The sequence below is a fragment of the Carya illinoinensis genome, chromosome 4 (genome assembly GCF_018687715.1).
Source record: "Carya illinoinensis cultivar Pawnee chromosome 4, C.illinoinensisPawnee_v1, whole genome shotgun sequence".
In the NCBI taxonomy this organism is placed as follows: domain Eukaryota; kingdom Viridiplantae; phylum Streptophyta; class Magnoliopsida; order Fagales; family Juglandaceae; genus Carya; species Carya illinoinensis.
In genome coordinates this window covers 9,872,828-9,898,464 of record NC_056755.1, presented here as the reverse complement: position 1 = coordinate 9,898,464, position 25,637 = coordinate 9,872,828, and the positions used below count along the sequence as shown (strand labels likewise).

General features: G+C 34.8%; 2 protein-coding genes across 2 annotated transcripts; both read right to left on the bottom strand.

Annotated features, from left to right (window-relative positions):
• Positions 1 to 1,409: 1,409 nt before the first annotated feature.
• Positions 1,410 to 3,705, bottom strand: LOC122307363 (ethylene-responsive transcription factor ABR1-like). The gene is made up of 2 exons (XM_043120217.1): positions 2,827 to 3,705; positions 1,410 to 2,243 (listed from the first exon to the last, which is right to left on the bottom strand). Exons 1-2 carry the CDS (start codon positions 3,266 to 3,268, stop codon positions 1,492 to 1,494), a joined length of 1,194 nt encoding a protein of 397 aa, XP_042976151.1. The 5' UTR covers positions 3,269 to 3,705; the 3' UTR covers positions 1,410 to 1,491.
• A 10,819-nt stretch (positions 3,706 to 14,524) lies between these two features.
• On the bottom strand, positions 14,525 to 19,814 carry LOC122307173 (ribonucleoside-diphosphate reductase large subunit). Its single transcript, XM_043119860.1, has 17 exons — positions 19,196 to 19,814; positions 18,787 to 18,848; positions 18,597 to 18,684; positions 18,138 to 18,401; positions 17,782 to 18,022; positions 17,630 to 17,706; positions 17,293 to 17,463; positions 17,104 to 17,196; positions 16,862 to 17,011; positions 16,678 to 16,764; positions 16,386 to 16,550; positions 16,180 to 16,299; positions 15,850 to 16,052; positions 15,624 to 15,773; positions 15,391 to 15,538; positions 15,043 to 15,126; positions 14,525 to 14,957 (listed from the first exon to the last, which is right to left on the bottom strand). Exons 1-17 carry the CDS (start codon positions 19,421 to 19,423, stop codon positions 14,859 to 14,861), a joined length of 2,430 nt encoding a protein of 809 aa, XP_042975794.1. The 5' UTR covers positions 19,424 to 19,814; the 3' UTR covers positions 14,525 to 14,858.
• Between the last annotated feature and the right edge of the window lie 5,823 nt (positions 19,815 to 25,637).

The window sequence follows — 25,637 nt, the reverse complement described above, 5'->3', positions numbered from 1 at the left end:
AAACAGGTTGATGCCTGTTTTCCGCTATATGCTAGATAGTTAAGAGTTGCTTGCAAGCCAACCGAGACATTTCATTGCTGCAAGAAAATATGTACCATCGTGGATTGATGTGGGGTGGTGAATGTAATCTTAGCGTATAAGATTTCACGTCTTGAAAAGTTGATGTTTATAAATGGGGGATGTTGCACTTAGCAAGAGATGTTTTATGGGTTATTTTAGGAACAAAACTGTTCAAGCGTGGCCTGAGAAAGAAAGTGTCCCGGTGAGAGGGGTATCCTCTGTTGTTTCTAGTTGTGGTGGCAAATGAAGAACTCGTAGATCATTCATCATGAATACAATAAAAACAAAAAACAAAAAATCTACGTGCTGGCAAAGAAAATTAGAAAAATCATGTATTGAAGTGTAATAAGCAATTTATATTGAATTGAGATCCTTGATTGAATTTTTTTTTTTTAAATAAAAAAATTGAAACGTATAGAATGAAGAGAAATGATTACTCTTATTCTAATTACAACAAAGATCATAGATAATAATAGAAAGTAATTTGAACAATGAAAGCAACAGAGATTTCCCAAAGTATATTTTTATTGAAATGTTTATATAAATTTGTAATTTTATCATTTTAAATTGCAACGTTTAATATGTCAAATTTGTAATGACTTTTTTATTTAAGCAGATTCATAAAATTATTTAAAAAAGGTCGCATCAACCGAATGATAGAATCCAAAATGAGATCGTGTTTGAAAAAAATAAGACAAAAGAGAAGCACGGGATAACTTATAGCTGAAGTTACGTGCGCTTCAATGAGGTGAAAAGGAAAAAGTAAGCTCTCCCTGAAAGAATTCCCAATCGGTTTTTTAAAACATCATTCTCCTAAATTATAGGGTTTATATTTGAAATTTTCTCCAAATACATGCTCCATCGGGGACAATGCTGCGAATATTTTTTTATTTTTAAAAATGAAGTAGTTTGCTCATACGCAAAGAACAATCCCCTTGAAAACCGCAATTTGGACTTTCATTTCATATTTCAATTCCAGGAGTTGCCAAAACGATACCATCATCAACTAGTCCAAATTTTACTAAGATAAAGGCCACCGGCAACGAATCCCTCAAAAAGTGCAAAACCCAAGACTTTCTTCGTCTCCTTGTGTGGAAAGAACTCATTATAGAATTTTGATCGGTTATTTTATTGCATTTAGAACTAATAATTTAATTCAATGACAATATAAAACTATCTATATATATATGTTTGTGTATAAAGATGATGTGGTTTTTAGTGTATTTGATTTTAAACCAGACCGGCGCTGCTGTATTTCTAGAGATTAGAATATTAAAAGAAAGTTTACTGATAGATTTGCCTACTTTTGTTTAATCTCAGTTTGAAATGAATACGAAAAAAAAAAAACAGAGTTCGAAACGAAGAAAATTGGTATCAATATCAGTCTATACTAATAAGACAAATATTATTTAAAAGAAAAACAAAGAAAAATTACTTGGAGGGAGATTTATGGTGACCAGGATCTGACCAAGCTGGTGCTGGAAAATCTGGGCCGGCACTATGAGGTGTGACCGGCCGAAGGTGAACCGCCGTCTGAGTGGGGAAAAACATGGAAAATGAAGGTTTTGGTGAAGAAGATGAAGAGGAGGAAGAAACAGATGAAGCAAGCGAAGAGGAGGGCATTGACGAAGGAGACGATTGAAAATGAAAAGCCATTGAGGATGAAAGAACCATCTGATCATAAAGGCTCATGGCCTCCCTCTGAGAATCAACCAACTGATGTGAATAATCCAAGAACTTGCTTGAAGGCTGGTGATCAGAGCCATGTAAGTGGTGAAGTGCCTGAGGGTACTGAACAATGGGATCGGTGGATGTGATGGCCGAAAGGGTATTTGGAGAACCCGAAATGATCAACTGGGACGACGGAGAATTGGCGGATGTTTGCTGGCGCGTGACATTCTCGGGGAAGTTGAGTTTGGCCTTGTTGCCTCTAAAACGGAGGGCTGCTTCGTCGTATGCTCGTGCAGCTGCTTCGGCTGTGTCGAACGTGCCTAGCCACACTCTGCAAGCCTTGAATGGGTCCCTTATCTCGGCTGCCCATTTTCCCCATGGTCTCTGTCTCACTCCCCTGTATCTTCTCCTTGGTTCTTCTGTATAGTTTTCTTTGCTGTATTCGTATTTTGGAGTTAATTCTGTTCTTGTTTGTGTTCCTGTGCTTCTTCTGGTACTCGAGCTTTCTGTAGCTGCATATGATAGAAGAACAGTGAGTTCCTTTTTTTTTAATCAGCTATTTGAATTCAAGAAATGCAGGGAGATCAAAGAACAAGAAAAAGTACGCAGCCCGAGCAGGTGTGGGCCTATATGCAGAAGGAATAGAATTTGGTGGTTGCAATGATAAGTACAGAACATTCTTTTTTTTCTACTCTTGCTTTTTTGATGTAAAAGCTTTATAATACTAGCAGACTCGGTAAGATTAAGAACAGGCTCTAATGCATGCATATCAGAACCTAGAAAGGGAAGTGTAAAAATAGCTACAAGATTAATAAACAAATATTATAGTGATTTGGATTTGTGTATATTCTTTTCCATTTTCGTTTTTAATAAAGTTTATAAGAGTGAACAGTTCTAGAGCTAGAAAATTCCATTTTTAGAAACATTTGCAGACAAACTGGCATATGCCATAAAAGAGTTAGAACAATGATCCCAAAAACGGAAAACAGGAAAAGAAAAATGTAATATTCCTTGGAAATTATGAACAGGATCAAGGAAAGAAAAGCTACAACATATATAGGATGATGGGAAAAAAAAAGTTGAAAAATTGCTAACCTCTTACTCCAGAAGACGAACCTCCTCCATGTGTGAAGTCACCAGAAGCTCTAAACCGCCTAACAACCGGTTCACATGACAGCTCTCCTCCTCCTCCTCCACCCTCCTCTTCTTGTCCTCTTTTCTGCCCAACTCCATCAATATGCAATGAATAAGGAGAATCAGACACGCTTGGATTCAAACCCGAGCTGTACTCATCACGAATCAAACCAACGGGAAACTGATCTCCTCCCGACACAACATGTGTTAAAGCCGACACCATGGCCGACGTCTCCTTCTCCCGACTAACCTCTGACAACATCGGCCCTAATATTGCTGCACTTTCTGTCGTCGTCGGGTACTGGTAATTAGGTTCGTAAAAGAGCCATTCATCAACATGCAGCTCTGTCTCCTCGACTGCTCCATCTCCCGTACCGTCGCGCTTGTCCGCCAACTTTGGCATTCACATGTAAACTGTAAACCACCCTATATTGCTTTATAATTTACGTACGTAGATGCAGCTTCTCAGAGACAGAACGAGCTAAACACAATTATCCCCGGGTGGCACTACTTTTCGTTTGGAAGAGCGTAATATATTCAGGTAAATTCTACTGTGGGAAACAGAAAGATCATTCTTTTGAACCGCCAAGGAAATTAAAAAAGAAAGAAAGATCAAGAATGTTGAAGTCGGTTGGGTTGGGCTCCGCCAAATTCTTGCGCTTGAAGTAACAGATATTAGTAAAGAAATAGACAGGAGATCAAGCCGTATGAAAGTGAAACTGGTAATGAATGGGTCTGCACTTCAGAAAACTATGTTATTTTAGTGGATATAGAGTCTGGGAGTCATATTAATGGTAATCCATGTAGAAACGGTGGGAATATGCCCGGACAAGTTGGCAATTGGAGCATTGAGACTACTGCTCCTGTTTGGGTCAAAACGTGTTGTGAACGTCATCAGAGTGGTGATTGGACACAGTGACTCGTGAGTCGGTGTTGGAAGAGAGAGAAATTAACGACGGAGAAGCCGACATGAGGCCCATTAAGGACGTTTAGAACTTTCAAGTGGGCTTTAATCAGCGGACTGCGAGTTTTATTTACTTTTAATTATGGGGACAATGGTCTCATTCTTTAATTCTTACCCTGTATATAATATATATATATATATATATATGTATGGGGAATATATTTTAACTATAAAAATATTACATAAAAGAAATCACAAATTAATGTGGTTTAATAGAATATATCAGATTGTAAAATTATTTTAGTTACACAATTCAGATGAGATTGATGTTTTGAATAGTAATTAATAAAATATTATTATAATATAATTTTTTAATATTAGTTTTGTATTGAGATTTGAAAAAGTTAAATTATTTATTATATTTTATATAAAAATTAAAAAAAATTATAATGATTAAACGAGATGAAATAAGATGAGATTATTTAGTTTTGATTAATCAATCCGGACAATCTAACAGATTCTATGAAATCACATTAGTTTAATTTGTAGGTTTTCTTTTATATATCTCCTTATATTTATTACAGTTCTCTCTCTATATGTTTTGAATGTGGGCGTGTGCAAGTAAGGTTTGTAAAAAAATTCTATAAAAATAAATTTATTAATTAATGTTGATGTGTCAAATTTATTTTATAATAAAAAAAATAATTATTGTAAATCGATTATTTATTGTATATATAAAAAAGTGTTAATTCAGATGGCCATAGATCGATTTGACAATTGCAGTTGGTAGTGGGAGAGTCATTAATTACGTTTGAAGATTGCTTTTTATAGTAAGTGGAAAAAAAAGGTCCAAAGATATTTCAAGTTTTGTCTATATATATCATGTTGAATGTGTGAAACCAAATTCATAGATATTGATGCTTTGATTATACTTTACGCTTTACAAAGGATTTTAATTTTATTTATTTTATTTTTAATCAACGATTGCTTTATGTAATCTCATAAATTATGTACTAAGAGCAAAAACTGAAACATTTTAAAGCAAAGAAAAGAAAACGAAATTGAAGTGCGATACTCCTTCTTGTGGCCAGCCGTGCGTGGTCCATTTCTTGGATAGACAACATGGATGCATGCATGCATCCGTGTCAAAGCATTGTAGCTAGTTATCCTTTGACTTGACTCGCCTAACTGTCGTTTTCTACGGTCTCTCGTTTCTTAAATCTTTTTTTTTTATAACAAGTCAAACATTCATCCATATCAAAGAGTACTTACAAAAATAATATTTATCAAGCCAAATGACTTGGCTTACAAAAGAAGGACATGAATTCCACCACATAACAATGTCTTCAACTTCCTTAGCAGATCTTGCCAATTGATGGGCAGCACCATTACCCAAGCGATGAACATGCTCAAGACTTGCTTCTTCAAATCCATGCATAAGTCTTCGAATATCTTGTAAGATAAAATTAAATTTAGTTAGATACTCAGCACCTTCATTCAAAGAGTTAACAAGAATCAAAGAATCCGATTCTAAGATAATCTTTGGTACCCCCATTGAGCACACAATTGTAAACCTCTCAACAAAGCAATGGCTTCAATAAATAATCGTGTATATATATATATATTAACAAATACGACAACGTGGTTTGTTTAATTTGTTGATTTCTAATTCCTTGTTAGTGGTCAAGTTGATTAACCGTGCAACTGTCACAAGAAGACAGGATGATGATCAGAACTGATCCATCCATTTTGTAATGTAATTTGTTGAAAAGGACAATATAAAAGGAATATATGCTATCTAGATCCATCCATGTTCACGAAATAACGGTAGGTGCATGTTCATTTAAAACCAAAGTTGACGTTATCTAGATCGAATCCCCGATGATCATGATGAGGACGATATTGATCGGAAGATAGACGACGACTTGGGTCGACGTCAAAAACCATTTACCATATATTGCACACTACGCGTTTTGATCGATCAGATCAATACTGTCTTTTTTGTTTCTTAATTTCTTTGTTTGTTTGTAGGTAGGAAGCTAGATCTTTGCCCATCCATACTCGTGTATTTTATATGGAAAATGATAGGCTTAATTACTACTCCTGGCCTACCACTCTTTTATTATTTCTTTTATTATTATTTTTTTATTTTTTTATTTTTACTTAATAATTAAAGAAGTGATTACTATTAATAAAGTTGTATATTTTTTTTAATTTTTTCTTAATGTTTAAGGATGTTAAAAAAATATTTAAAAGAAAATAAAAATTTTAAATACACTAAGACTAGTAAAGTAGTGGTAAGAATGTGGTAAGTCTATCATTAACCCTGATTGACAATTATTACTGTATCATTTGAAATATCACACTATATATGTGATATCAATACCACATATATAGTGTGATCACGTGGTTTATTAAAAATAAAAATAACATATATATTCAAACTAAAAGGGTGTCCAAAAATACAAAAGATATATAAAGACAAACTCTATGTTCTCTTTATCTTTTTTGTGTTTATATTTTTAATTTTTTAAATAAACCACATGAGATTACATGGTAATGCCACGTTTTTTTTTTTTAATAGAATGGTATCTGAATAGTAAGTATTAGAGATGATCATGATCTATATTAATCATGATATATAATTAATGATTTTTTCTCGAGAAGCAAGACGTGGAGGATAAGGTCGTGATCAATTGAGTCAAAGCTCGTATGATCATGATCAATTGAGTCCAATGAAGAAATAAGTATGACAACGTATAGATAAGCTTCACCCTCTTTTTTTTTTTTTCCCGATGAAAAGATAAGCATGCACGCATGATTGTGATCTATGTTTTTTGGTTGAGTTCGGGTATTGGGGATTCGGGCATTCCTCGTGATGAGTTGGTACTCGTTCTCCACGTACATGATCCGCCTCGTGTGTACTGATTATTGAAGCATCATTACTTGGGTAACTAAACCATGAAAGGAAATTAAATTACCAAGCTGCTAGCTAATTATTTATTTATATAATTACTTGTTTTAGACTTTTTCTTTTTGGGTAATTAGAATCATTTCAAAAACTAAAAACAAAACACTAGTACTATTGTTTTAATTACCAATCATATGATGCCATGCATGCACATCGAAAGATAATAAGGAGATCATGGTTAAAACAACGGTACGTAAACAGTGTTTTCTAATTTTCTTTTCACCTTTAACCATAACATTATTGTTGTTAAACTCTTAAGCATGAAATTGCATTTGTCTTAAATTTACGTGTTAAATATATGAGCTATGTTATATTTCACATTATCATTCTACATATATATATTATATATATACACACAAACAAATATAAACATACACACAACATATACATATATCCGTGTGTGTATGTACAATGTACTGGCCGGTCAACCATGAAAGGAAAGAGATTAATCTTTTCTTTCTAGGTGCCTTGCACGCCATGCTTCATTTTCATTTCTTTTTTGTTTTGTTTTGCTTTTTTTTATTTTGGTTGAAATACGGTGTACTTAACTCAAATAATTGTCAAGGCCGGGGGTGGAAGAAACGTGTTTTTTAGTATATTGCTACATATATATGCAATGGCGAACCCAGCAATTTCTTTAAGGGGAAGCTGATTAATTTTCTACTATGTGACACGTTTATATAAAAGAAAAAGAGATTAGAAAATCATAAAAATATTACTATATATAAAATTAAATCTTGATAATTTACGACGTGCATGTAGAAATAAGTTTCTAAAAATACAAGTTAATATATGTTACAGATTTCTAATTATCGATAATGTTTTATAGAATAATATTAGTCTATTACTATTTGTATAATGAAATATTTAGAATTTAATTTCTTTGTAATATATAACTATTAAGTGATCTTCTAAAAGGTCATCTAGTCTTATTCTAATATGTAAGCTAGTTTATTATGTTTTATGTAAAATTTAGATAGTTTCATGTCACATTAAACATATAATGTTATAGTTGAGACCTTAAATAAATTTTTTCTTGCTTAATGAAGTTTAGAGGATAAAATCTTTCAACTATTTTCTATATAGATTATCAACCTTAAATAATTTTTCTTGTATTAATTTTTGAAATTCCCAATGTACCCCTGTAAAATCACAAAATTTTCTATCAATTTCTTTGAACAAATAAGTTAGATCTCAATTATCAAGATTATGAAACGAATCAAATATTTTAAAATAAATAATCAAACTTACAAGACACAACGATTGGTTACGAAGGGAAACCCTTTAAAGAACTCTTTAAAGGTAAAACCTACGGGGCAGCCAAATTCAGGAAAAATCTTATTATTTGAAGAACAATTACAAGCAATAATCAATTACAAAACCTTTGCAATTCAACTCTCTTACTTGTCTAGACAAACGACTCGTTTGTCTTCTACCGCAGTACGTAACAACCAGAACTTCTGGCGATTTTCAAATGTTGACTTCCCTTTTGGAACTCTAGAGGCTGAAATCTAATCGATGTTCCGTCACACTCAAAGCATGATCACACTCAAGAAGATATGAAAAACTCCATGAAAATTCTCGAATGAATTTTCTCTCATAAATGCTCAAAATATCCTCTTTGAAATTTGTGGCTCAAAATCTTTGAAAAGATACAAAATCGAATCTCTTTAAATAAAAAGTCTGGAAAGAGTTCTAATCACAATAGGACTCTGCTGACAGTTAGCAACAGTCGCAAAAACATGTTCCAACGGACTACTAACATTTTGCGATAATATCTTCTGTTATTGATTAAACTCTGTTCAGCTTTCTTCTGGATAAATAAAAATCTTCCAAAACTCGATTTTAACCTCAAAGACTTATCTAAACAACACCTAAGACTTCTAGATAGACTCAACATTGTTTAGATACAAATCAATACTTGTTTTACATTCATCCAAATTTAAGCAAATAATGATAAGATAAATATTATCATTCATCTAAATTTAATTAAATAATGATAAGATAAACCTTATCATTTAGTCATCTAATCCTAGTCAATTTTTGTCTTTACAATTTCAATTTGGACTCCATAGATTTAAGAAGCCTATATATTATTGTAAAACAAAAGAATTTGTGATCTAAGTTAATAAGTTTATTATTTCTCCTGAACTTACTTTTAATTTAATTTGCTCATGTCACATCCTTGAAAATACATAATATATAGAAATTATACAAAATTTTGGGGCTATAAGAAAAAAAAAATGGAGAGAGATATTTCTAGATATATTGAAATTCTAAAAAAAAAAAAATTATAGAGCATATGGAGATTGTAAATTTTTTGGGATGACCATTTTCTATATTTATAGAATTATATTGAATAAAATCGTAGGATTATATTGAATTTTCAAAGCTAAACGTGAGTCTGCCGCTATATATATGGAATGTTGGTGGCTACAATTTGGTAATTAATATATATATATATATATATATATATATATATATATAAGTTTTATCCATGTTTATTCAAATGAAAGCTTTTGATTTCAAAACACATATGCAGGATCATCGTGTATAAAATTATGGTTTAGTCAGAAGGAAATGCATGCCTAGCTAGGAAAATCAAAGTCTAAGTTCATAATTGGTTCAAATGTCAAGCACTTACCAAAAAAATATTGTACTCAACCCATTGCATGTTTGATCCAGTAGTAGTAGCTAGTGATTATAAAGATCAGAAGAGGAAAAGAGCAAGTCAATAGAGGGACCAATGAATAAATAAATTACCTCTTTGAGGGTTTTGAGCCACAATAATACTCCAACCCCACCCTAATTCCATTGAAATTCCTGGCTATAACCTAGATTCCAATTAAGATAATTGACCCACCTACTAAAGTAAGCTATATTAATCATTCAAACAATGTCCCAATCCAGATAGTTTGGTCCCCTCAACCACTACTTCAAATTAATTTCATGTGTTAGCCATTGTTTAGTATACACAAAACTTAGTATCTATCTAAAATTTATATGCTTGCAAGATTAATGTACAAGTAAACCACGTGCTTATGCATTTTCAAAGAGAGTTCTAATTTCCAGAAGGAATCAATGATATTAATGTACTGGTCAATTCAAAAGGTTTGCCCCCGCCCTACCTACTCATGCATCGCTACCTATACTTGCATAAACTTCAGCTTTTATATATATATATATATATATGGAATGGTAAACTTCAGCTTTAGATGCGTCTAGATCAAGATATAGAATGAATGAATAGTCAGTCTGACTCTTTTTTTAGAATTCTAAACCGGCCTATATATATATATATATGATCATGATGCGCTATTTTTTTAATAATAATTTAAATATGTCATATGTAAGCAAGTAGCAACCAGAACATTCAGTATATTTAGATAGTAAGATAAGAATTTTTAATTTTAAATAAAAATTTAAAATATTATTTTTTAATATTATTATTATTTTAAAATTTTAAAAAATTAAATTATTTATTATGTTTTATATAAAAATTTAAAAAAATTATAATAATAAAATAAAATAAAAATTTTATATCTCATCTTAATTGACTAACGAAGACAAAAGGGAAACATTTTCGTAGGTACTGTTTGTCAAAGTTCAAAGTCAAACCTCTGCTACTGTCACCAAAACAGAGCGAATGGTTCAAAGACGTCTTTCGTCTTTACGGATATCACGTGCAATCAACCTCTGCATAGATATCGTAAACGAGTTTTCAAACTCAAAAATTATTATATTTTTCATGATGCGACATCGTAATCGACAAAAGGGCTAAAACTAAATGAGTTTTCCCCGTCAAAAGTTCACAACATTTCAACAAAATCTGGTATGATCAATTAAGAAGGCATTGAAAAACTTGAACACCCTGATGAGCATCTTCATCATAATCAAAGGAATTATAATTTTAGAATCACCAACTCACCGCCGCCAACGAACGGCACGACAGTCTCTATGGTCTCTCTAGCAACTGTCTCACGTATCAAGCTTTGGTAAATTCTCACATCACACGATGGCACCAAACATCCATAGCCCAAGATAATTTTAAAAAGGCCCAAAATTGCATCCTAGACATTGGAACCCAAAAGTAAATTCCATAAAATGCCCAAAATAGTAGCCCAATGCCAAAATCAGTTACGACATTCCATTCGACACATTGGAATCTGAATCGAAGTCGACGCGAACCGACCCAAGGTTGAAATCGAAGTTCAATGGCCCAAATTCTGACTCTGTTGGAGTTAGAGCCCAACCCTTTCCTGGAAAACCCCAGAAGTTTGTCTACCTGAATTTCACTGAAGTTCAAAAAAACAACCTAATCATACGAGGTCGGGATCCAAATCATGTTAGACCCAAAAATCTACCAAAAAATAAGATTTCAAAATTTTAAAAAGTGTTATAAACTATCTTGAATTGTATAACCACATTTATCTAGTCGTCAAATGCATAGTGCATAGTACTAGCATAGTGAGTTGGCCGACATATGCATAGTGCATAGTGCTAGCATAGTGCATAGTGCTAGCATAGTGAGCTAGCATAATCCCCTTTGTACGCCTATATATATCGTTGAATTATTTAAGAAATTCATAAGTTTGATAACAGATCAATAAGAGAATCTATTCTCTCGTTCTCTCTCTTCATTCAGTTTATAACACGTTATCAGCACGATGTTGAAGAAAAAAAAATTCTACTGCCGCATGGTTCTTGATTTTCTATCTCCATCTCTCTGTTCTTCTTTCTTCTTCACCTTGCTGCTGAGCTGCAGATTTCATGGAGCCACAGCCATGAATCCGAACCCGGAAGAGAGGCCATCTCTCAGCATCAACCCAGTTTTTCTTTGGGGCTCTCGGTGGTCTTGGTCAATTCGATATCATCACCAGAGCTAGGGTCTTGCTACAGCCTAACACGTCTTCTCCCTTCTCCTACAAAGACAAACCCCACAGAATCTTCCCCAATTTCCGAAGATGCTGAGCTAAAAAGCAAAGCAAAAACTTCAAGCTAAAGAATCCCAAAGCAAAAGCAAAATAAAAACGTTTTGAGCTCCTGGGATTTGGGAGTTCCTACCTCCGAAAGAATCTTCTATAATGATATTGCACGAAAGTTTCTATATTTGGGTGCCTGAGAAGGTTGGAACTTCAGGGAGGAGGTCTAAGCCGGAATCTTACTCAGTAGAGAAAGAAAGATGGGAACTTTGAGTGTAGCTCCTGTGCTCCCATCAAAGCTCTGTTTTTCTCTGCCGCTCGAGAGCTTTGCCCTGCTCTCTCTCTCTCTATGTACCTGCTCTCAGCTCCCCTCCCTGATAGACCAACCGAAACGAACGTAAAACCGATGATCAATATTATCTGCTGCTCCAAAAGCCAACTCTCAAACTAGAAATACGGGAAAACCTTTGCTTCGAGGCATTGAAGTTATTAAAGTCGGGTCAAAGGGGATTAGTTATTTTTTTTTTCCTTCCGATTACGCGAAGTTTCTTAAGGGATCGTAGAGGTGGATCGTTGTGGAGGTGTTGCCGTTGTGGAGCTCTTCATGTACTCGTCGTCGACTAGGAGGCTATGGAAAACCGGGTACGTGGTCCTGGGCAACGTGGGTACTAAGATCCGAATCTCTATAGCCGATCTCGTCATCGCCGACCTGATCGTTGGAAACGGAAGCTTCGGCCTCGTCAACCTCCATGAAGAGCTCTCCCTCCCTGTCTACCTCCGGAAAGATGAGGACTGCGGGGAAGCCGTATCTCACCACGGCCGCTTCATTTTTGCAAAAAAAAAAAAAATGAGTTTCTGCCAATTTTTTTTCTTGTTTATGATTGTTCCCGATGTTTGCAATGCTTACTTACTCTTGAAATTCAGAAAGCTGGTCGGTGAGGCGCCTAGGGATCCTAGCATCCCAAGTTCCCCGTCCCACGCCCTGTTCGCCGGCGTCGACTGGATCTTCATTTGCGTGAGGAATGGCGATTCTACAAAATCTGACATGAGACCCACACGCTAACCAAGTGGGAGCTTGAGAATGCCCGCACAATCAAAAGACATGCCGCAAATGTTGATTTTTGTGATTCTCTGGCAGAAAAGGAACTTGCATAAAAGCTAAAAATGGGTTGCTGGAAGAAGCCGCCCATTATGAATTCTCTTCTCTTATATTATTATATTTTTCTATCTTATATTTTTATATCTTGAAAAAGTGCAGGGTATAAAAGAAAAGATGAGCGTTGAAGGCCTATTGAAACAGTATATATTTCTCACGCTCAAACAACACTACTTAAAAGGATGTGAAAGGTATCACGATAAGATTAAGTGATCTTTTATTCTAAATTTCTGATGATTTTGAAGCTAGAGATCTTTTACCTCAAATAAGTTTTTCAATATATTATTTACAATTCTTGAGATAAGTATTAATGATTATATCTCAAGATATATTTATGGTGAATTAAAATTTAGATAATTTACATTTCAGTTATATCTGTGGTAAATTTTTATTCTCATAATTACTTGTATATAAATTATGATGATATGATTTATCTGAGAATGGAAATGGAGCATCCCTGAAAGATCGCCCTAAATCAATAATAGCTTTTGAGTATCTCATAGTTTAATATGAAAATGTGATATAGAAATTACAAATTAGTTTCTCGAAGAAACAATATTGATATGATTTTAAAGTGGTTGAAATTATATTGAGATTTTTATTAGTTTGAAAGTTACCGAAAGTTTGGATATACATGATTAACTGCATATTTATATGGATCATTGGATCATGATATATATATAAATCCCTGAAGGATAGAAAATGTCTGAAGCTTCTAATATGAATACATCTAAAAATATGTATTCTATCAAGTTTCAAAAATCCTTATATGATTTAAAGCAATCCAAACGCAAATAGAAACAAGCTATTATTGCAGTTTATATATATGATTGAGGCTCCAGAAGAGCTCATGAAACTGCACATATTTGAAATATAAATCTGAAACCCTTGCGGCTTTAAGGGGAAGATGGATGATGTTATTAGTCATGAAATACCATCTTTTAATACAATTAGTATTTCAAATTCATATTATGGGTTTAATATGAAGTGTGCATTATTAAAGAAGAAATAAAAGGGAGCACACAGAACATTGGAATGCGGAGGTTTGAAGACCTGTTATCATACACTTTTCAGGGGAAGTAATGTCTTGAAGACTTATATTGATTGTACTCTTTTTCCTTCGCTAAGGTTTTATCCCACTGGGTTTTCCTTTGCAAAGTTTTAATGAGGCAATCCTAAAGCACTCGGCGATACACATGAATACTGTACTCTTTTTCCTTCGCCATTGGGTTTTTTTTTCCACAGGGTTTTTCTTTGGCAAGGTTTTAACGAGGCATATTCTTTAAATATGGTCATTCAAAGGGAAAGTGTTATAAACTATCTTGAATTATATGACCACATTTATCTAGTCGTCAAATGCATAGTGCATAGTGCTAGCATAGTACTAGCGTAGTGAGTTGGCCGACATATGCATAGTGCATAGTGCTAGCATAGTGAGCTAGCATAGTCCCCTTTGTACGCCTATATATATCGTTGAATTATTTAAGAAATTCATAAGTTTGATAACAGATCAATAAGAGAATCTCTTCTCTCGTTCTCTCTCTTCATTCAGTTTATAACAAAAAAAAAAAAAACAAATCAACCAAAAATAGCTAATGCAAGGTTGGTATCCACAGGTTTTCGAGACATTATGCTAGCAAAGCTCCAACATGCAATCACTGGAGAACCTACGGGATCCTTTTAGAGAATCAGAGATGATCGGTAAATTGGTAAAATCTCCAACCAAACTAATCTTTTTGGAGCAAAGCTTATTTAATTTACAAACTCAGCTGTCCATGACTAGTACTGCAAGAGCACGAGTCATTACAGATATCTAACAACCTGCAGCAATACTGCAAATTGAAAACGGGGAAAAAAAAACAAAGTAGCAACATCAAAACTATACACAGGTTTACAAGTAACTTAAACAATAACATTATAGCTTTTGATTAGTACACAAGCCAGAACCAAATTCCTGTCCCCTATGCGCATGCGCACATGGCGAAGGCATCTCAAGCCAGAAGCACATCTTCTGCCATTCCATATAGAACAGACCACTCTTTAGCTTCCACAAGCCATGCACTCTTCACGGTTTGTTAGAGAGCATACCATCTGTGCCATCTTGGTATTAACGTCATCATCCACCGCTTTGGCCTTTTCCTGCATTATCAAAGACACATTCCATGAATTCGATATAGAAAATAACTTAAACAGAGGAGCTGATTCAATCACCAGTAACAATTACTTTAAGAACAGAAGTATCAACAGTGAACTTGATGGCATCAGCTGCCGCTCGTGATCGCAGATAATACATCCCTGTCTTCAGACCCTTTCATACACATGGGAACAAGAAGAAAATCAAAGTAATCAGTACAGGTTGCAATAGACATTCTTGTTTATGAACAAGAAGAGAAACAAAACATCTACTTCCCAGAATATCAAAATTAGAAATGAGCTTGAACCGTACAACCTATGGCTAATATTATATATGAAACCATTTCATCACAACTGGATCACATCTAACATCTTGTGAATTTCAAAGGCAGGATCTTTTCATCGAATTCCCAAACTCTTGTCTATGCAGAATTAATACCTTGGACCATGCATAGAAGTGCAAGGAGGTAAGTTTCCCAAAATTGGGTTGGTCCATATGTATATTGAGGCTCTGGCTCTGATCAATGTAGCACCCACGATCAACAGCCATATCAACCAATGTCTTTTGCTTGATCTCCCAAACAGTTCTGATTGCAGCAATTGTCTTAGCACACATAAAAAATAATGACTAATCCAAAATAGGGGAAATACCAAGTAAAAGCAATTTCATACTTGTAAATCACTTTCAGATCCTCAGGGATTTCTGGTATTTTCTGAACAGAGCCATCCTCATAAATGATGTTGTTCTTAATTGCAGGAGACCACAAGCCCATCTCAGTTAAGTCATGAAGAAGGTGTTTATTCACCACAACAAATTCACCACTGAGAGAGAGAGAGAGGAAGTAAGGAAACCATGGACAGCACTAAAAAAGCTGAAATACAAGATGGCAAATCAAACCTTAGAACTCTGCGGCTGTATATGTTAGAGGTATATGGTTCAAAGCACTCATTGTTTCCAAGAATCTGACTTGTGGAAGCAGTTGGCATAGGAGCTACAAGAAGTGAATTTCTAACACCATTCTTAGATATCATCTCCCTGAGAGCATTCCAATCCCACTGATTGGAAGGTGTTACACCCCACATGTCTGGCTGAAGAATTCCCTGTGCAATACAATGACCACTTAAGCAAATAGTTGGACATTTCATGAAGACTGAGAGTTTTAAACAGCAATAGGTGATCAATTAAGCACTCCATTGACCTTTTCAGTTATTCTCCTAATAAAAATACCTTGCTCACAGGACTCCCATCATATGTCTCATAGGGCCCTTCTTTCACAGCTAACTCGGAAGAAGTTTTCAGTGCATGATAGTATATGGTCTCAAATATGTCTTTGTTAAGTTGTTGAGCCTGCATCCATAGCCAAAATCAACTATAAAACTTCAATGATTTAAGTCAACGTTAAGAGTGTATCAAAAGCCACAAATAAGTGTTACCTCAGGCGACTCAAATGGCATGCCAAGTAAAATGAATGTATCAGCAAGACCCTGGACTCCAATACCAATAGGTCTATGTCGAAAATTTGACTTTCTTGCAGTTTCAACAGGGTAGTAATTAACATCAATTATTTTGTTGAGGTTATTAGTTACAATTGCAGTGACCTGTCCCAACAGCACAAGTAAAATTAAATTACAAGCCAGACTCTTTAACAATTGACATTCCACAAAACAGCAAGATATTGTTTTGAAGTAACTAATATTTAAACTGTTTGGTATCAAGGACTCCAACCTCTGCTAGTTTTTCGAAGTCAAAAAATCGATGCTTAGAGCCTCTGCTTCCAACAAGCTTAGATGGATGTGATTCCACCGGAACCCCCTAATGATAGACAACATTGAAGGCCAAATCAATAACCAATAGTTCCCAAAACAACAAACAGGAAACTTAGTTAATATGCTTGCAAGATATGTCAAACCTTCTCCCTGACATATCGTGGAAGAGCAATTGATGCCAGATTGCAGACAGCAGTCTCAGTTGGACTTGTATACTCAATTATCTCCGTACATAAGTTTGAAGATTTGATGGTTCCCAAATTCTGCTGGTTGCTTTTCCTGTTGCAAGTATCCTGAAGAACAAAGAAAAGCAATGAGTAAATATTGCACAAATAAAAAAAAATGAAACAACATAATAGAATTCAAATTGATTTCCACTGATGACCTTGAAAAGCATATAAGGGGTTCCTGTTTCTATCTGGGCTTTCAAAATTTCAAACCAAAGATTTTGTGCCTGGACAACCTTCTTTGCCTTTCCCTATAAAGAAACAGCATGATCAAATAAATAAATCTGAGTAAACCACAAAACATATCTAATAAAAGCAAAATAAAGCCAAGTCAAAATTGAATATACCTCTTTCTCATAATGGCTGTACAATTTTTCAAACTCTTCACCCCAACAATCTGCTAAACCTGGAGCCTCATTAGGACAAAATAATGACCACTGTCCATTACTTTGGACTCTTTCCATGAAGAGATCAGGCACCCAAAGTGCATAAAATAGATCTCGCGCGCGATGTTCCTCCTACAAAGATAAATTTTCAAACACTATGCACTATGAAAATGGCAGCTGATACAACTCAAACTGAAGAAAGCGCAAACTCACACATGAGATAAATGAGGATAACTTTGTAGGCAAAGGAGAAACAATGTTCTTCATGGCCAGATATAAAATGAGCCTTTTACCATACCTTTCCATGATTCTTTCTTAAATCTAGAAACTCAAATATGTCCGCATGCCATGGCTCCAAGTACACAGCAAAAGCACCTACAAACAGTATACAAACCAGTTAGAAAAAGATATCCTTCCAACAGTATTTGCAAGAAAGCAACAAAAATTTACCTTTCCTCTTGCCTCCCCCTTGATCAACATAACGTGCAGTATCATTGAATACACGTAGCATAGGAACAATGCCATTGGATGTCCCATTTGTTCCACGAATATAACTGCCAGTGGAACGAATGTTGTGGACAGAAACACCAATTCCTCCAGCCGATTTGCTGATAACAGCACACTCCTTCAAGGTGTCATATATGCCTTCAATGCTATCATCTTTCATACACACAAGGAAGCAGCTACTCAACTGCCAAATTACAATCAACAAAACAAAGTCTCAATAACCATCTCTCTCGTGGGCATTGTAATGATGGGCAAGAGAAAAGGAAAAAAGTACTAGCAAGGATATACACCAAACATACTTGAGGCCTTGGAGTCCCTGCATTAAAAAGGGTGGGAGACGCATGGGTGAACCATCGCTGAGACATCATATGGTATGTTTTGATGGCAGAATCGATGTCATTCTTGTGAATTCCAACAGCAACCCTCATCAACATGTGTTGAGGTCTTTCTACAACCTTTCCTTGGACCTTCAATAGGTAGGATCTCTCAAGGGTTTTGAAACCAAAGTAATCATAGTCAAAGTCTCGATCATAGATTATCACACTGTCCAAGCGAGCAGCATTCTGAAGCAAATGGAATTTGAGAAAGCAAATTGATAAATAAAGGCAATATTCAACAATTTAGCAAAGATTAAAATGTCAGAAAGATTAATGTGGTTTCTCAAGAATTTTGAAACGACAATAATTTAGCAAACCTAGACCATAATTGTTTAGAAAACAACACGAGTGTCATTTAGTTGAAGTGGGGCATCAGAGTACCTTCATGATTATTTCATAAACATCATCGGCAATCAGAGAAGCCTTTAGGCCAGATCTCTCATTAAAATGGTTGTACATGTCTTTGATCCTGCATTGAACACTCGCAAAAGTCAACCAAAAAAATGAATTCAACAAAAATCCTAGTTGAATCTAAAGGAACTAAAATATGATTTATTTGGGTGATTCTTACGTTTCTGAGAATGACTTTTTAGTGTTCTTGTGAAGATTTGAGACGACAATTCTGGCAGCCAACTGCATCATACAAATCACAAGAATGAGTAGATCAAATTACATATTAAGGCATCAAATTGGTCAACACAGCATAAATTACACTGCTATACGACAGGATATTACAGAAGTTTTTTAAATTAAATTTAGCACATAACCGAAAACATAAAAAAATCTACAACAAAACAGCAGTCGATTTTACCTTTCCAAATCGTCAAACAAAGTCACACAAAACTCAATAGAAATTGTGAAATCAAAGCAGACCCAGAGCCAAAACTCATAAAAATGATTTTCATAAACAAATCAAACACATCAAAAAAATACATATTAAAGAAACAAAACCAAAAAACCTAGATGGTAGCGAAACTGACGGAGGCATAGTCAGGATGGTTGGCAGTCATGGCAGCGGCGGTTTCAGCGGCCAATTCATCAAGCTGACTGGTTGTGACACCCTTGTAGACCCCAGCGCAGACCTTCTGGGCGACCAAGACAGGGTCGCAGTGCTCCATACTCAGCCCATAGCTCAGCTTCTTCAACCGAGCAGTGATCTTGTCGAAATGCACCGCTTCCTGCCGCCCATCCCTTTTCACAACATACATTTTCTAAATGACAGTCCGATACTCTCCCTTACAGTCTATCGGTCTCTCTGTGAGGAATATTGTCGAACAGGTCTGGTGCACAGAGGGAATGATATGAAGCGCCGAACCGTTTACTTTTTGTGGGGCGAGGGAGGCGGACTACATAAAAAGAGAGGGTTTTGAAAAGCGGGGAGAGAATGATTAGGGCTTGCTTGGTCTCAATGGCATTTGGAGTTTCCCTCTTTAATATTGCGATTTTTTGGTGTGATTTGAAATCGTGGCGCCAAATTTCACGTTATTAAATGCTTGACTGAGATCGTGGATGCGGTGGCGGGTAAATTGACGGAGGAGATGACCGTGTGTTGCCGTGGGCGTGGGGTCCGAGACTTCGAAACTTCTGCACTAGCAATAGTTTATACATCTTCATCTTTAAAATCACATTTTTTTAAGATTGATTTTGAAGATGAAGAAAAATTCATATATTGAATTATGTATTTTTTGACCAAATAATAACAAAATATTATTTTTTTCCCTAAAATTTAAATAGTCCAATAAATTCAAGTCAAATTCAATATCCAAGTCCAATAAATTCAATCTACCATATATATATTCAGCAACATAGAAAATCCATACATACTCTCTGTGGGGTCTAATTTCATACAACTTATAACTTGAAAAATTCTACTCCATACAAATTTAGTGTTTACAAAATACCATACAAATTTCACATATTTGAAGCAACACAGAAAAATCCACAACAGCTCTATATGATTTCCGTGTTCATACAAATTCACAACTTGGTAATATCTATTCCATACAAAGTTGATTTTAATACAACTTGAGAGCTCCACAGCAGCTCCACAGTAGCTCCACGGCAGCACCATTCCAGAAAAAACCCAAATTAGAAAAAAATCATCCAACCCATATCTAGAGGCATGTACAATATCATTGATCATTTTCAAAACCGAGAGAAGAGATTACCCAAATCCTCCAAGTGCATGCCAGTATTCCAGATAAGACCCAAATCAATGTCCATGTCAAATTCATTAACTTACTTCGTGCAATCTAGTCTAAAGGCATGTAAATCCACCATTGATCATAACAAAAAATTCAACAATAGAGGCTACGACATGCATAAAATCAGGAGAAATTATAATTTTAAAAAAAAACCCTAAATCGATTTAGGGCAGCACTATTCAGGAAAAATAAGACCCAAATTTCTACCACCAAAGAGTAGGAATGGAAGACAAAATCACTTACAAGCTAGGACTTTTGGGTTGTGTTGTTGATGGATTTGTGTTGGTGATGAATCCAAAGCAGAGAGAACCGTGAAGAGCAATTCCAGCCGCGAAGAGTAGAAATCCAGCCAAGAGCAACGAGAGAGAGAAACGATGTGGGGGCCGTGCCGTGAGCAACGCGAGCCATTCGGGAAGAAGGAGAAACGACGGTGAAGAGAGAAATGAAAAGAAAGAAGAGAAAGAAAAACCAAAGTGGAAGAAGGAGCCGTTCGGGGTCCTCGGATGTGCCCTTCCAATGAGAGAGAAAAAAGAAATAATAAAAAAATATTTGAAGAAGGAAAAGTACATCTTCAAACATAAATAACGACTGTTCATATTTATTTAAAATTATGAAAATAAATAAACCAATATAGATGAAATTGTGACAAGTTTATTCAAATTTGACTTCAAAAATGAAGATGAATAAACCATTGTTAATGCTCTTAAGGAAGACTTTGGAACCTTGGGTAAGAGCATTGCCGATGGCGGCAAATTCCAAAATTAATCCTTGTTCACTTTCAAAATAACTCTAATCTCATTTTAATGATTACAAGTTTTTCAAATTCTTATATAAAATAAAATAAATTATTTAATTTTTTCAAATCTCAATATAAAAATAATATATTTTAATAATATTTTATTTAATTTTCAATTTTGATTTCAGTTTATCTCATCTCATTTCTAAAAACAAACGAGATTTTTATTTTTAATTAAAACTAATGGAGATATTAATCCACATTATCTATCCATCCTAAAATCAAAATAAGAAATATAATATTATATATTTTAATACTTTTTTTATATTTTGTAAATACACTCTATATATTAATTAATAATTTAATTTTTTATTTAAAATTATTATTTTCCAACTATTTTTTTCTCAACTTAATTATCTAATAAACACATTTGGAGATGAATAGTAGTTGACCAAATTTTGAGAAAAAAATAAATTTACTATAGCTCAAAAGTAAAATCATGGAATTTTGACTATTCTAATGCATACCACTTTTGCTCAAGTTAGACAAAATTTGACTAGGCCAATATTAGTGCTCTAATCATGTATTCTAAAATATTCTTATGTTTTTAGATATTTTATATTCAAACATTACTTAGGGCTCGTTTGGATGTTAGGCTAAATTAAGATGGGTTGAGTTTTTTTATAAATAGTAGTGAGTTAAAATGATGGAGTGAGTTTTGTAGGGTACATCTAAGACGAGTTTAGATGCATTTGGATATTAAAATGAGTTTATATGTATTTATGGAAAGTTAAAAAAGATTATGGATCTCAAGCATAAATAAATTTTTGTGTTGAATGATATAATTTAGTAATTTGGAAGTTTTGTATTTAGATGTTATGATAAGTCTACAACAGAACCTAACTGTAATGAGCTAAGCTCATTCAAGGATCCAAATAAAGTCTAACGGCTGCATTTGGTTATCAAACTCATCTCATTTAACAATACTGTTAGGGACAACCATTCCGTATCCTAGGCGCGACCCTACTAATATTATATTATATTTATAAAAAATAAAACAAAACAAAGGCAAAAATGCAGGGCAATAAAATTTATTTTGAAGAAAGATTTCTCTGGGAAAGGAGGAGGGACACTGCGGCGGGGCATTCATCTGGGTCTTCATCGTCATTGCATTTTTTCTGAGTCTTCATCGGCTAAACTGTTGGGTCTTCATCTGGGTCTTGAGGTTTACATCTCCATCAGCTGAACTTCTAGGTAAGATTAAATCTTCTTTGGAGAATGTAATATGTGCATTTGAAATGTGTTTTTTGCCTCATGATCCAATTGATTTAATTGGTAGAAATTGCTTGCACGTCATCTCTTCCTCTGGGTGAAGTATTACTACTTTCAATGTCAAAATAGGCCCCCAAACTTAAGTTAACTATCGGTTTCCACTTTGGTCTATCATGATCTTTGGGACCACTTGATTGTATTGATCTACTTTACTATCTTCCAAAAAGAAGAAAACAAATATATATATATATATATATATATATATAAATATATCACAAGGAACAAACTTAAGTTTCATGTTGATTTCCACTTTGGCTTATAATGATCTTTGGGACCACCCAATTGTATTGATCTACTATGTTTACTATATTTCAAATATCTCTCTATAATAATAAGCGTCTATCGCACTTCTACATGAATGAACAGGAAATTTACACATTCCATTTTTTTTTCTTCCGTATTTATTGCATAGTTACTTTTTTAACCTTTTATTTTCTTCCTTTGTGTCTGTTTATATAAGAATGTTTTGGTCTTTAGTGAAGTTGTGTCAGTGATATTTTTCCATTGGTCTCTCTCTTCTCTCTTATCTCTTTGTCTCTGCTTCATCTTGCTGAACCTCTCTCTCTCTCTCTCTCTCTCTCTCTCTCTCTCTCTCTCTCTCTCTCTCTCTCTCTCTCTCTCTCTCTCTCTCTCTCTCTCTCTCTCTCTCTCTCTCTCCGTTTATTCCTCTTCGCAGAATCTCCATCAAGTTCTTTATGCTTCAACACTTAATTTCTTACTTGTTCCTCTTATTTCCAGGAGGCTACTAGATTTTTGCAATTAAAAAGTGAGTTAATCTCTCTCTCTCTCTCTCTACCTTGGGTTTCTCAAAGAATTCTTAGCCAGGCTAATGTGTTCTTAAATCAGATAGAGGTATTGATCAGGAGGTCGAATACAAGCCTCTACCTACAGGCCCAAGCACTAGCACTCATTCAGAGACCAAAGAATCTGAAAAAGCAAAGGTTAGAATACTCAGTCTCCATCAAGTTCTTTATGCTTCAACACTTAATTTCTTACTTGTTCCTCTTATTTCCAGGAGGCTGCTAGATTTTTGCAATAAAAAAGTGAGTTAATCTCTCTCTCTCTCTCTACCTTGGGTTTCTCAAAGAATTCTTAGCCAGGCTAATGTGTTCTTAAATCAGATAGAGGTATTGATCAAGAGGTCGAATACAAGCCTCTACCTGCAGGCCCAAGCACTAGCACTCGTTCAGAGACCAAGGAATCTAAAAAAGCAAAGGTTAGAATACTCAGTCAATCCTTACTTGACTCGTGATTTTCATAACTGATATCTGTAACATTCTCAGGTCTCTATTCTTGAGAATATTTACTGGAAGGAAGTTGGTGTACTTTCTGCAGTGTGGATCGTTGTCCTTAGACTGCAGATCGCCAAGGTTTTAATCAGCTTTGTGCATATTTTCTTTCTAGAAGTACTCTATGATTAGTTTTCCTTTGCTTCTCGCATCAATGAGCTAGATTGATGGATTTCTCTTGTGATGGATACAGAATCATACAACTGCTTGTTTGGTGCTGTATTGGGTATTAAACCTATTGCAGGTACCTTTAAACAACTTCAACAAGAATAGAAGAGCTGTGGGCTCTGATGCTAAGATTCTTGAAAACTATTGCTTGAGCATCTTGGTGATGGTTTATTTTCCTTTTGTCATCCTCAGATCCCAATAACTGTTGGAGTGACTTCATATGAAGCCGTGAATCTGTACAAAGGGCAGAGAGTGATCGCATCAAAGGGAGAAGCAGACACAAATTAGCGAGTGCACCAGCTGGTTCTTTATTGTGCATGTGGAATATTAGCCGACGTAGTCGGAGGGTTGCTTGGTCTTGGTGGAGGATTCATTTTGGGTCCACTTTTTCTGGAGCTGGGAGTCCCTCCTCAGGTGCGTTGGGTGCTTCAAACAGATCTTCATATATTTTGAGAGATCGTGTTAGATGTCAGCGTTGTTAATTTTTTTTTTCCCTTTCGGCTGATCATTAGTTTTTATTTTTCTTTCAGTCTCCTTTTCTCTGTTCTTTTTCTCTTTTGTTTGTTTTTTCTTCCATCGCAGATCTGCAGGGAAATGAATACATGTTGTTCATTTTCTACAAATCCAAGTTAATGTACTTTTTTTTTAAAACCTTTTATTTCGGTTGTTGGTTTTCTTCCCCTATAGATCCGAACATATGTTGATATATTTGAAGAGATCGTGTTCATATCTCAGTGTGCTTAATTATTATTTTTTTTTTTACCTTTCCAGTTGATCTGCTAAAATTTTGCATTAGCGGGCCGAGCTTGAGTCGAGCTTCGCCATTTGCTGACTCTGGTCTGCTACATCTTGATTTTGGCACTTTCAATTCTGTTCTTGTGGTCAAACGCATCCACCTTCATCCAAAAGTAAGGCTGCTCTTGTTGTGGTTGTTTAATTATTTTAATTTCTCTATTTTGAGTCGTTTTGCTCATACATCTATTTGATCATATAGATGTCCACCACACATTCTAGAATTCCATATCCCAGAGGAACCACTTTTAGAGTTTACTGCAGCTTTGAGGATAGAGATCAATCATGCTTTTGTTGTTCTACGTGATATTGCGTCAGGAACCATTAACTTCATTCATTATTTTTTAATCATATCTTTATTTATTATTTATTTGATCAATCGTTAACCTTGATTCCACTACTATTACTACATCACTCTTAATCATCCACACCCCCGCCGCCCCTTGGCCCCCCTTCAATTTTTTGTTTATGAAAGCATGACATAAGAGTGACTCCATCCATGAATTAATATTGTAATGCATGAAATCGTAATTCGTAAAAGGATGACAGATTTTTTATTTTATTTTTTACATTTTTGGATAATTTAATTAAGATATCTTATTCCTTGAAAGCCGGAGAAAACATTATTACTGTTAGAGAACAGATCTGTGAAATATTTTAGAGAGCGAGAGAGAGGCTTTTAAAAACTCAAGACGTGCTCAAGAGCGGAATCCGAGGATCACTGACCTACTCATATTATGGAAGTCTGTGTTCCTCTCGTGCAATATGCACGCAATTTCCCATTTCAGTGCAATTTTTCAATGTCAGTCGCATCATGATATATGGGGAATCTTGTGCTTATCCAAAATTATAAATGTAACTTTCTTCTTTCTACTTTTGACTTTTAAGACACCTTTCAGTG